The following is a 13763-nucleotide window of genomic DNA, read 5'->3' on the forward strand; positions in this document are numbered from 1 at the left end:
CGCACCCATTTTGTTCAGGAGTATATGGGCAGGAAACACGTTGTGTTATCCCATGTGTGCGCTGATAGGAAGTCAAGGCTTGAAACTCACCACCCCAATCTGCTTGAAATTGTTTAATGGAGCAACCAAAAAATTTCTCAACCAATAGACAAAATTGATGGAAAATATCAAGCACATCAGATTTATTCTTCATAAAATAAATCCACGAGTATTTGCTAAAGTGATCAAAAAATATAACATAATAGCGAAAACCATCGTTTGAGATTTCGGGGGCTGGACCCCAAACATCAGAACAAATTAACTCCAAAGGACTACTAGCTGAATATTCAGACACCGAAAAAGGCAACTTATGAATTTTTCTCGTTACACAGGCCTGACACAATGAACTACGACCACTAGCACTATCAGAACCTAAACTATTACTAGATACTAAATGATGACCTGTTGAAGGAGAAGCGTGTCCAAGCCGAGCATGACACGTGCTCAAATTTGCAGAGTATGACTGGATAGGAGACTGCAACAGCGCCAGTGGAAAGTGATATAGACCATCTTTATTCGGGCCTTCGAACACTGGAGCCCTCGTTACCAAATCCTTCACAAGAAAAGAGTCAGGAAAAAATTCCATGGAAACATTATTAGCCTTAAAAAAGAAACTGACAGAAAGTAAATTTTGTGTAGCAGTAGGAACACACAAAATATCATTTAAATCAAAGGAAGCACCTGGAACACGTAAAGAAGAAGAACCAACATGAGAGATCGGTAATTTAGAACCGTTACCTAGTACAACTTCTTCAGAACCTTGATATTCAGATTGAATAGCAAGGTTGTCAAGATTAGCAGTAAGATGGTGTGTGGTGCCACTATCCACAAGCCATGGTTGAGTATATTGTGAAGAGGTGCTAGCAAGGTTGGAGGATGGTCTAGTGACACCACGATTAGCATTCCCAGTCTTTGGTGAAGGGCAAACACGAGACACATGTCCGAGGCCTCCACAATTATAACAAGTGATGGTAGAAGTATCCAATGGTGCTGCTTGAGTGGCTGGAATGTGAAGTTGGTTATTCGGGGCAGAAGTTTGAGAATTAAAGAAGCCACCCCTGCCACATCCTCGATTACCACGTCCCCGACCTCGCCCACGCTGAGGTTGAGCCATTCCATAGTGAGCTGTTGGTGCAATTGTAGCCGATTCTTCATGCTGCAATTGTCTTTCTTCCGTCAAAAGTAGGCCGGACAAGGTGTCAAAAGATATAGCATTTTGCGTAGCATCAAGCGATCTTGTAAAAGGGCGATAGGACGCACCCAAGCCACTTTTAACATACTCAACAAGATCATCATCATTAACAGGATGTTGTAAGGCTGCAAGTTGATCCGCTATACTCTTGGCTTTCTGGACATACGTCTCAATCGAATCAAATCCATGACGAATAGTATACAACTAATTTTTCAATTCACGAATCTTTGACTTCGATGCCGTAGCATACGCCGAAGTCAATTTTTCCCAGGCCGCACGACCCATCTCGGGGCCTACTATTTGTGGTAAAACACTCTCTGAAACAGAGGCCATAATCCAACTTAAAACCATTTGATCCTGTCGTACCCAATTATACTATGCAGGATTCAATTGATTTTCACCAAGAAGTTTTGCCGGAGTTGGTTGAGAGCCATCAAGATGATGCTCTAATCCACAACCACGAATCATAGGCATAAACTGTGTTCGCCAGAGTAAGAAGTTTGTTGAAGTCAGTTTGATTGGGAGTTGGTGGGTGGGGTTAAACGCTGGTGATGGAAATGGTAATTCTGAAACAGCAGACACAATGTCATCAGTGGTGGCAGCGTTGGTGGTGGCTGAAGTTCCTGACATAGTTACGGCTGGTAGGGTTTTTTTTGCTCCACCTCGGATACCATGTAACAGTGCAACTTCGATATATTTCATTAATCATAAGGAGGTATTTATACAAGGGCTTACACATATACAATTAGATAAATAACCCTTAACAAGTACATTAACTAATACTACACCAATACTTATCACATATCATCCACGTATTTGATTAAAAAAACTGTTGTTATATCTTTACCTATATAACCATTTAATATCCCCCTAATAAATTAAATTATGTATAATGGTCGTCTGCAATCTCTTCAGCCACCGGGATATAATAAGATTATCGAGTGATTTCTTTTATGATAAATTTGGTTGAGTGATTTTGTGAGAGAAAAATCCTAAGTTGAGTAATTTTATTGATACAACAAATTTGAATGACTTTACTACATAATTCCTCATAGTTGAGTGATCTTTTGAGATATTTACTCTAAGATTATCGATCATCTAATAAAACGTGATGAAATGAAAAATGTTTGATTAAAAAATAAAATTGACTATTCCCTTTGTCTCATATTAGTTGTCCACATTACTAAAATATCTATCCCAAAATGTTTGTCTATTTACAAAACTAAGATAGAATTAATTAAAGTTTTTGAATTTTGGCCTTAACATTAATTATTTTTTAAAGTAGCCAATATTGATTAGAGTACAATTTATTAGAGGGAGATAAGGGTAATGTTGTAAAAGTATACTTTTATTTATGATTTCTTAAAGAACATGTAAAAGGGAACGTGGACAAGTAATATGGAAACGAACACACACTTTAATCCATACATAGAAATTAACTCGAATAACACATTACCTTAATTGCTGTAAATGAAATATACCATTGCTAAGTTGATTCTATTTCGATTCTTCCTCAGAGAAAGACGACCTCATTATTATAAATCAAGTTATTGAATATTTTGAATAAATTCCTAAATTCGAAACTCCCTGTTATCCAATAAAAACCTAAAATTCCTAATAATAAATCAAAATCCCCTACATGATTAGTTACAAACATTTTTTGACAAGCATTTGCCGCAACAGGTTGTGTAAATCAAAATCCTATTAATTGCACCCCGAAAATGGATCCTTCTTAGAATCATTAGTAGAAATAAGAAAATAATTTTGTTGATACATTCGAGTAATTTTCACAATTAGGAAACTAAATTTATTGTTATAACCTGAATTTTCCAACAAAATCGACCTATTTCTATTTAAACCATGATCATGAGCAAGTGCATAATTAAATATACTCCTGAATATATATGTATCGAGATAACCATTTTATTCTTTACTAGGACAATATGCCATAAAAGCTTACATAAAATATTAGCACACATATATAGATCAGAATATTAAAGTGTGATTATCTCACCTAAAAGTTTAAGCTGTTAGAGAGAACACACTTTTAATTACTTAATTATATATTCAACATAGATAACTTGTGTACAAACATATCACAATATATTACGTCGGAAAAGTTAACCAAAGGAATTAGTGGCACTTAGACTTCAATGCCAATTCCAAGCCTGATTTGCCATGTACTAGGTTGCCACTGTTTGCAGCTTGGGCATGTTTTCTACTTTATTAGCTGCTTTAACTCCACAATTAGTATCATGCGGACACGTGGCTACCTGTACTTTATCTGAACAAACCAGCAAACCCAGCTTCACTATATCAATAATCTGTTCCTGCGTGAGTTCTGGAAGCTTCTTATTAGCATTCATGTTCTCATTCTTCACAATGACTTCAGGCTTTTGTATCTCTGGAAGTTTCTGCTCCTTTAAGACGTTCTTCTCTTTCTTACTGTATATTGCATAGAGCACCATTTGGAGTATACCGAAGATGAATCCCAGTACATTTGGAGCCTATAAAAGATAACAAGGCAAATTCGTAAGACCATTGATAATATACAAGATATTTTAAGTAAACATGAATATGTATACCATACGGATTTGGTTCGGTAGAATTCAGTAGCTTTGACCCAAAACCATATACAATATATGTTAAGAAATCTACTAAATATGTTGACATTTGGGGTTGCTATCCTAAATCTTGGAATACATAAAATTAAAATTATGAGTCCTTCTCTCTGCATGCAAGTGAAGAAGTGGTCTATATGAAGAGATAACTTACAGCTATGTTAATGTCCTTTAGAAGAAGACCATAGAAGAACCACGCGACGGCACTTAATGTGAGAAAAACTGATAGGAGAAGTGGCATGTATTCCACACTCTTTGTTTTGATTACTTGTCTCTGCATGAAAAGAGAAAAATTATAAGCATCGATATTTCAAGCATGGAAGGGCAAAAAAAGAGAGGAACTTGATGGGAAAATCACAAATTGCACGTAAAAACTCACCACAATGCCTAAGGGAGCTACAAACACACACAATGAAAACACAAGGCAAATCCATCCAACCACTTGCCCACGAACGTCCCCTTTGAACAGAAACTGAGTAACAAGGATAATTGCACCAAATCCACCAACCACTGATAATAAGAGCATCTTCACAGTTTGGACCTGTAAAAATTAAATTTTAACGATCAAACTTATATTTTCTTCCTTCAGAAAAAGGAAAGTAAGGAAAAAGAAAAACTCTTTGAAAGAAAAAAAGGCTACAAAATCTTACCTTGGCCTTCTTTGGTGCGTAGAAAAGGTAGAAACCAACGTAGATAGTTTCGATAAAGACACCGAAGGAGTTTATAGTGATTAGAAGAGTCGTGTTTGTCTTCAGGAAAGCATAGTATATCCAAAGCATTGAACTGAAGAGAGCAACCACGTATGGAATTGATTGATACCCTTCTGTTGATTTCTTCTTGTAAATCTTATAAAACGTGGGTCTACAAGTATGATAATATGGTGTTAGTCAGATTATAAACAAAATATATACACCGAGAATTTTCAAAAAATCTAAGTAAATGGAGACTCACATTGGAGAAAGGAACACAACGAACGAGATGATGTTACCTGCAACATTTGAAAATATTTTAGGAAGAAATATATTGTAAACTATCGAGAATATGTTAGTACGTACATCAAGGCCGGAAAATCACATGTATAGGAAAGAACAAACATATAATAGATGCATATGTATCATGTATGTAGTGACTATCACTATCTTTGCTTGTTAATGTGATCATATTCACGCTTAACAGGTATAAGGCCTGTATGTATGATTACTTTGTTATGATGCACATGTACGTAACATGTACAGTGGGTTAACTTATACTCTTCTCTCTAAGATTATTACTCTTATGAACAAATTATAAGGTGAAATGACCAGCTGAAAGAAACCAGTGGGTATATTTGCTTAACAATCTAAGAAGCAAGAAGGAGAAAAGAGGTATATTTACCGAGGACACCAAAAGCAAAAGCCCAGTGACCAGACATACCCGCCATCTCTCTTTTTTGTAATTCTAGCCAAAGAATTTCAAATTTCTAGCACTGTTTCTCACACACAATGCTAGAGTTGCAAATGACAATCAAGTTTTCTACTTGGCTGTGAAATTAGAGGAGGGCTTGGTTCACACATTTATACAAGCAAGGGGTGGGAAAGTAGCTAGTTACTACTTTGATATTAAAGATCCTTTTTCTTTAAATTTTTTTTCTATTGTATTTAGATAAATATTTAATCAAAGTGCAAAAAAACACTCATATGCTCAAAGCTCAAGGGTCCCGTGTGACTTTTATTATGTCACCCCCCAATCCTTAGGACTAATACTTACAACTCGTGCTTTATTTTTTTGAGGTTTTATTCTTTTTCATTCTTGGTACAAAATGAACCACAAATAAGAAAAAAAATCAGTTTAGAAATGATGTTGGGACCAATTAAAGCCAGCAATTTGTATCAATAATAAAGAGATAATCAATTTGCTGCAGTGGCTGATGAGTTCAGGATATGCTTTAGTTTGCTTTGCTTTAGTAGGCTTATCTTGTCCTGGTGGGTTGTCATTTTAATATGTATAAATGTATAATGAGATGAAATATATGGATCAAATTTCTATGTTTCTTAAATTTTTAAAATGCTACGTTTTTTTTTTTTTTTTTGTAAAATGCTGGTGACATGAGTTTAATTAGCATAATATGTTCTTGTTACATGGATTGTGCTTTAATTTATGCTTATCATGTAAAATATCTTAATATTTAGCACAAAAACTTAAATCAATTGCACAAGAAATTGAAACTGGTCCATATATAGGACTGGCGAAATTAGATCGTAAAATTGAAGTAATTGCACGGGCTGTCTAAATGGACTGGTCTTTAATTTTTGCCCTTCATATGGGATGGTCTTTAATTTTTACCCTTCAAAATCGAACTTATGCCTAGTATAAGTTCTTTAAAGGCGATGACATAACTTATGCACAAAATAGGGTCAAAAGTGCAAATGACCCCGTAAAAATATGACCCGCTCAACACACCTAAATTCGATAACTCGCCCATCGTGTCTCCCTCAAATTTAGTCCGTTTAAAAGTTATATTGTTTTGGGCTAAGTATGTAGCCCAAATTAACCTACGAGAGAAACCTTGTTAAAATTTGATTTGTTATTTATAGTTAAAATGAAGAAGAAAAAAGAGTTTTATTAGTTTTGTTTGGAAATTTAAAATTTATAAGAAAACAAATAACAAAAGTAAAACTTGAATTAGATTATGACTCATTGAGTCATTGTTTAGTTCAACTTGACCCGGTCACTCTCAGCCCAAGTTACATTTGAGCTGGATTGCGCAATGAGCCATTTATTGAGGAATATTTATTGTTTTGCTTATTTTAATGGGTCATTTGCACTTTTGGACCTATTTTATACTGATCTTTAATTTTTGTCTCTCAAATGGAACTTATGCCTTGTGAGGCATAAGTTCTTTATGAATCCGGCACAAGTTGTATCAGATTTCTTAAACAACTTATGCCCGGAAGGCATGAATTCCCTTTGAAGGACAAAAATTAAAGACCAGCCCATTTGAAGGGCAAAAATTAACCTGCCTCAAATTCATCCCATACTGCGCATCTATCACACGTATCCACGTATTGCATGAATTATGCTTGTCACTATGATTGAATCCAAGATGTTTCGTATCATCTTCTCTAATTGCTAAAACAGATATTTTTGGAACGTGTTGTATGCAATATGATCACTGTCAAGGGAATAGAAACTTTACTTGAATGAACTCATAAATAAACTTTTGATTTTACCATAAGGACGTGTGCCAATTTGGACACTCTAATTGGTTTATTATAGTATTGATAGTACAGCAGTAATACATACCATGTGTATATACACACTTGCTTGTCTGATTTTGATTTCATATGCAAAAAGTAAAGAGACATTATAGTGATTAAAAAGGGTGTCAGCTTTCATAAAGTAAGATAAAAAAAAATTTGAGAGATTGAGATCCAAAGATGCAATCTGATCATATCCTCAAAATTGCGTGGAGAACTCAACTTTTTATACTCATGTTATAAAGTTGAAATAATGAATTCATGGTCCAACCCCACCCATTCCATCATTTTCTCCGGTTAAAGCCTATTTAACTACAAAGTATTGAGTCATTTTAAAATCGTGACGATTAGTAATTAAATATAATATAGGGAAAGTGTGTAAATATATCCCTCAACTTTGCGATCTAGAGGAGATATATCCTTGTTAAAAAAGCGGTGCATCTATAACCTTGTCGTTACGCAAATGGTGCAAATACACCCTTTTCGCTGACATAATTTTATTTTAAAATCATTTAGCTTATTTTTTCATTAAAAAAATATCACATGTCTTTTAAAAAATAAGCCTATCCATTTTTTTTAGTATACTTATTTTCTTAAAGCCACGTGGCAATTTTTTTTTTTTTTTTTGTGAGTTATCTAGTTCGCTTAAAAAATATCTATGTGGCTATAAAAAAAAAAAAAATAAGTCTACCCTTTTTTTAAACTAACAGACCCGACTCACCAGAACAAAAATTACCCGTGGCTTTTTACTAAAAAGAATAAGTAGACTTATTTTTTAAAGCCACGTGACATTTTTTTTTAATTAAAAAACAAGCTAAATGATTTAAAAAAAAAATCGGTCAGCGAAAATAATATATTTGCGCCATTTGTGTTAGTATATATGCACCATATTTTTAACGAGGGATACATCTGCTCTAAATCGCAAAATTAATGGGTATATTTGCACCTTTTCCCTATAATATAATGTCTATGAATATATGTCGGTCTACGTGATGAGTAATGAATTCAATAAGAAATCCCCCAATGCGGGTGTCAAACATGGTTCAATTTTTTTAATAAAGATCCAAATGTTTCTTGGTAAAATATACTCCCTCCGTTTCAATTTATATGAACCCATTTGACTGAGCACGACATTTAAGAAAGAGGGAAGACTTTTGAAACTTGTGGTTTAAAATAAGCCTTGAAAATAGGAAATAGGTTCATTCATTTTGGCACGGATTAAAAAGGAAATAGGTTCAAACAAATTGAAACAGAGGGAGTATATGTTTTACGTTCTTAAAGTTACTAAGAACTATAGCTAAGAAGAATATATTTGACATGCCCCATGAATTATTGACTCAATGAGAATATGGTTACTAAGTAATTTATTAACGTGTCATGTGTATCTTGATATAAAGACTATTACGTTATTTTATATGAAGAGGTTTTATATCAATGTGTCGACTCCTTGCCAGCAATCCTGACAGGAAAGATAACGGTGGACGTGCTCGACAACTTTGCCCGAGCTTCCAGCAATGCTTCGAATCAATTGCTCGTTTTTGATGTAGAACTGAATAATAAAAAAACTGCTTCTCTGAGTGGAATCTTTCTATGGATTGCCTATTCAATTTCACCCTTTCCCTAGGGATATCTCGTAGGACAATTCCGGGGCCAGACAGACTGAGGTGAATATTGTTGCATCGCCTCCAACAACTTCTTTTGCCAAGTGAAAAATGCTTCGGTTAACCCCACTAGATCTTCACTATTATCAGCTGGGAAGAGTCTCTCTTTTTATAGTATGATTTAGTTATAATTAAATTATGAGTTAAAAGCGAACTCTAGTATACCCTTTCTTTCATCGTACCTAGTTTCATAAGGTCATAACCATATCCCTTTGGTTAAAACCGTTGCTATCTTTACCGACATGATCATTTAGATCTCCCCTAATAAAAATCTGTTGGTCGCCTAGAATCTCTTGAAGCAAGGTGCCATATCTTCCCAAAATTTAGTTTTGGCTTCCGTATCTAATCATATTTGCAGAGCATAAGCACTAATGATATTGATTTATCTCATTTCCGCATGCATATAAGGCCGCAACTCGCTTTACCTAGCTCTATAATCTTATTCTCAAGTCTTAAAGCTCTACAGTACCTTTCATAAGGTCCTATATACATGCAATATTAATGAAAAAATGATGAATGGAAATAATTACTCTACTATATGGTCATAAGCTATAATTATTTAGATCGATAATATCGACTGACAAAGATTTGAAATGATGGAATAGGTGATGGTAGAAAATAACACCATTGGTAATTCGAACCCTCTTGCTTTGCCTGACTGATATGAATTCACACCGGTTAATCCCTTTAAGGTGGGTAAAGCGCCCCATCAAGAAGTTCTTAATTACCAAGATTAAGGGTATTAGAGAAGTTTAATCATACCACTCTAGCTTTTGGCGGTAATGGAAACATATTTCGGAAGCTAGTGCTTTTTATCTGGCCCTACTATTTCATTGCATTATGGAGTATCACTTACTGGTTTTCTTGAATTTATTGTGAGATTTTCATAGTTTTGATCTTCTAAATGAGAACATCCTAGTATCATTGAGATTTCTATGCCAATAAACTACTAAACCAAAGTAAAAAGGGGAGAAGTGGGATGGGTTAAAGAAGTTTAGTTATATGCAACAATTAACCAAAGGTCATTTTTTAAGGATTTCATTAAACAAAGCCAAAAGTTCAAGATCACCCCTTATGGTGTTCTTTTTACGCAATTTCTCCGTTTGATTCTGTTGAAAGATGTTGAATTTCTATTAACGCCTTTCCAATTAAAAGAATTTTAAAAACTTTGAGTTCTAACCCTACGACGACTGGGCCATAATATATCTATTGCTTCATTTGCAAATTATATTACTATATTGTATACACCATTCCAACCTCCAAAAGAGCAGCATGAGGAATGTCTAATGCAATTGGAGGCTCTCTGCAATTCCTATCAAGAAAAGCATAAGCCATCACAAGAAATTGCTTCACAAAATTCGACCCTTTGCGTACTTTCAAGTGTGAATGTCCCAAAAAATAGGCAGTGCCACTTTCCCTTGCATCAACAAGTTCTTGAAGTTCCTTCCTTACTGATGGATTCATCTTAGGACTACTTGCAGGTAACATAAATCTAACTTTTTTTCTCCTTGTAGTAGTAGTAGTAGTGGGATTTTCAATATCTGTTACTTGTTCACCACTTTCATTTTGTTCAACAACAGGGACTAATGCATTTCCATTGGTCCCCAAAATTATCATTCTTCCTTCTTGTAAAAACAAGGGTTCCTGATGCCGTTCCTCTCTGGCGATAAACTCGCCTATCGAGCTAATAATCTGATCCTCAAAATCATTAACATCCCTTACATGATCACGATATCCATATCGAACAATGCACCTATATATCTTGTATTCTTTATGGCCAATCCTGCCAATGAGGTATCGCTCGTTTTTGGGAATGTATGGCACAGGCAAAGACTTGAAGGACAGTAAAATCAGCACTTGATGGAATGCAGGGAGGTTGGTAATGAAATGAGAGAAAAAAGCTGGAATTCCTGTCACAATATTACTATGGATGAACCCAATACCGGACACTCTAGAAACTCCAAGTCCAGGACTTAAATCTGTCAGCCAATCCACAGTCACCTTGTTCTGTAAGTCGAATTCGTACTTTTTGATAGTACCATAGTGCCAAGAGATCATGATTGTCATAAAAATCAATGACAGAAAAACGACGCACCAAGCTCCCTTGATAAAGTTCAAGAAACAGGACGATAGGTACAATGCCTCTATTGAACCAAAGAATAACAAAAACAACACAGAGAGAAATGCAAGAGTCTTCTCCCATTGCAGTGCTATAATTAGTGACATAAGACAAGTTGTCACTAGCATTCCACAAATAACAGCTAAACCTGGGACAAAAATTGAGCAAAAAAATTTATGAGATAAAATTTGTGCCAGTAACAATATGGGAGTCAGAAATGCTTAGTGCTAAACACCAAAAGAAACTAAAGTTTTGATCACTCTATATAGTTATACCTGTAGCGTTTGCAATAGCTGATATATCTCGAAAACCTATCAAGATTGACAGGCTAAGGAACATGAGCATCCAGTTTACATCAGGAACATAAACCTGTCCATGTACTTTTTCTGATGTGTGGATAACTTTGACTCTCGGGAAGCAAGCAAGTGCTTGACACTGGTTTATGATGGAAAAACTTGCAGTAATCGTAGCTTGGCTTCCCACGAGGGAAGCAAAAAGGGACAATATGTTGAATATATGAATAAGGTGTCCTGAGCAGTTGATAATTGAGGATTAGAAATTCGAAGGAACAAGCCACTAGCATGACAACTATAAAAAAACATTTGTCAAACTTACTACGTGTCACAGATTCACTAAGATGAGCAACATCATCTGAAGTGCCAAGGTGTTTGGAAAAATAGGCTGCTTGACCAGCATAACATAATACAAGCGCTGGATATACCAAAAAGACAAAAGTTACCTGCACAAATAGCATCCTGTAAATATTTTTATCTCCTTGATCACGTACCTATTTAAGAATGGCTAATGAATTGCATAAGTACCTTAATAGATCGCTTTGAAAAATGACCTAAATCTGCAAACATTGCCTCTGAACCTGAAAATGTAAGCCTTCATATATCAGAAAACTTTGGTTTCAGAATTACTAGGAGATAATTGATGAACATCAAAATGAAGGTGCAATACATGAGTTCCAGTTAACACAACTAACCTGCTACACATAAGGCAACATTGCTTAGAAGTTTCCAACTTGAGATATCTATTGTCTTAATGAACCTAAACATGTATGTTGGGGATATTGCCCAGAGGATTTGGGGATGATGAACTATATTGTATATGCCAAACCCACTTATAAACATGAGCCACGTGATGACAATTGGAGCAAAGATGACACCAATTCTGTTTGTCCCATATCGTTGCAGCATGAAAAGGCAAATCAAGATGGCACATGCTACCGGAACTGGTATATCTGACAGTACCATTTCAACGAATTAGTAGCTAAAGATGCAGTACTACTATCCCAAAAAGTAAATACTTGCTATTTCAATGTCCAACACAGAAAGTTATAAGTTAGGACACTTACATCTCTTTAAATACCTGTCAACTGATTGTCTTGCCTTTTCTGAAGAGGTAACTGATAAAAATTGTATAACAAAAATCAGCTCCAAAGTCCTTCGTATTCTATAAATATCTTGCATGATAAGTACTAATAATAAATTCTTACATCGGGGTGCCAATTTTGACAATGAACGTCTCAGATTTGACGTTGCTGATAAAACTGAAATGAAAACAGGAGATAACTTTAAAACCTGATCGTGTGAAATTAGGGCGTAATCTGAAAAATCCCCAAGTAGTGAGAATAATAGTGATAAGACTAACCCAAAAGAGCAGGGGTAAAAATTCCATCACAGATTATCAAACAGGAACCAAGCAAAGCCAAAAATAACAGCAAGTAGTGGCTGCTTTTATATCTTCCAGTAGCTCTTCTTGCCCTTGATTCCACCTTCATTTTAGACGGAGTTCCTTCCTCTTGATGCATAAGCTCCATAGCACTAAAATCACTCGGAAGCAGACCTACATTGGCGCGCCTACAAAGTAGGGAATACAAAGCAAACGTGCCACCTGCAACAATTCACTAACATTTAGACATACAACGATCTATACGATTTGAACATATCAATCTTAGCCAGAGGTTTTTAATTTACCTTCTCCGTTATCGTCAGCCTTCAAGACTATAAAGGCATATTTCAACAAGGGAATGATGGTTAAAGTCCAAAAAACAAAGGAGAAGAGTTCATATATCTGCTCTCCTGATTTGATATCGCTAGGATCAACTGAACCGAATGCATACAAGGGAGCAGTGCTTAATCGACCATATAGTATTCCGAGGGTTTGAAACGACAGAACAATGGTATGCCTCCACGTCTCTTTCTACAAATTCACCACACACAAAGGAATAAAACATGAACATGACTTCAAGCATAGTGATGAAACCATGTAAAGACTTTGTACAAAGCCATTTTAGCTTTTGAAACTGAAGTAGCTGGAGTTTCAAAATTGTTTCAATTAGGTTCAAATTCCAGGTGCTCCCGCCACTAATTTGGGGCTCCGAAAAAGAATCTGATTACATTAGGTCTATTGCACATAATCTTACTTTGCATTTCTACATGAGACTGTTTTAATATCTTGAACTGTTGGGCCAAAACTGTCCAAAGATACTCATAACATGGTGTGATATTGTCCGCTTTGGCTAAGCCCCACACTGTCTCACACCATTAAGAGTATCAATATACATTATATCCTAGCTTCTTTTCCTCACCAACTTCCAATGTGGATTTTGTTTGCACACCAACAATGGTGACCTCTTGATCACATGACCACAACATTTACAAATGATTGAAAATTCATTACAGGGTATGGGGCACACTTACCTTAATAGCATAATGAATGGACACAGGGCTGAGTGAAGGATCCATATCTCAGATAAAAGCAGGAATGCTAGACAGCCTTTGACAAATTTAAAGTAAGTATTCCATTTTCAAGTGAAAGAACTAAGAGAGAAACAACATTTAACATATAAGTTGTTGAAAGGAATGGACTATCGGTTGATACGAGGGA

At 35.4% G+C, this 13763-nt stretch overlaps 3 protein-coding genes across 3 annotated transcripts; all 3 read right to left on the bottom strand.

Moving 5' to 3' along the window:
* Positions 1–382: 382 nt before the first annotated feature.
* LOC132058240 (mRNA 3'-end-processing protein YTH1-like) lies at positions 383–1905 on the bottom strand. Its single transcript, XM_059450792.1, has 2 exons — positions 778–1905; positions 383–592 (listed from the first exon to the last, which is right to left on the bottom strand). Exons 1-2 carry the CDS (start codon positions 1151–1153, stop codon positions 552–554), a joined length of 417 nt encoding a protein of 138 aa, XP_059306775.1. The 5' UTR covers positions 1154–1905; the 3' UTR covers positions 383–551.
* A 1282-nt stretch (positions 1906–3187) lies between these two features.
* On the bottom strand, positions 3188–5384 carry LOC132056187 (bidirectional sugar transporter N3-like). The gene is made up of 6 exons (XM_059448269.1): positions 5227–5384; positions 4804–4840; positions 4503–4713; positions 4232–4393; positions 4007–4126; positions 3188–3738 (listed from the first exon to the last, which is right to left on the bottom strand). The coding sequence occupies exons 1-6, from the start codon at positions 5270–5272 to the stop codon at positions 3415–3417; spliced, it is 900 nt and encodes a 299-aa protein (XP_059304252.1). The 5' UTR covers positions 5273–5384; the 3' UTR covers positions 3188–3414.
* A 4572-nt stretch (positions 5385–9956) lies between these two features.
* Positions 9957–13763, bottom strand: LOC132058241 (potassium transporter 2-like). The gene is made up of 10 exons (XM_059450793.1): positions 13577–13763; positions 12851–13076; positions 12525–12767; positions 12370–12423; positions 12229–12279; positions 11857–12114; positions 11690–11742; positions 11484–11607; positions 11144–11398; positions 9957–11016 (listed from the first exon to the last, which is right to left on the bottom strand). Exons 1-10 carry the CDS (start codon positions 13619–13621, stop codon positions 9983–9985), a joined length of 2343 nt encoding a protein of 780 aa, XP_059306776.1. The 5' UTR covers positions 13622–13763; the 3' UTR covers positions 9957–9982.

The sequence above is a fragment of the Lycium ferocissimum genome, chromosome 5 (assembly GCF_029784015.1).
Source record: "Lycium ferocissimum isolate CSIRO_LF1 chromosome 5, AGI_CSIRO_Lferr_CH_V1, whole genome shotgun sequence".
Taxonomy (NCBI): Eukaryota; Viridiplantae; Streptophyta; class Magnoliopsida; order Solanales; family Solanaceae; genus Lycium; species Lycium ferocissimum.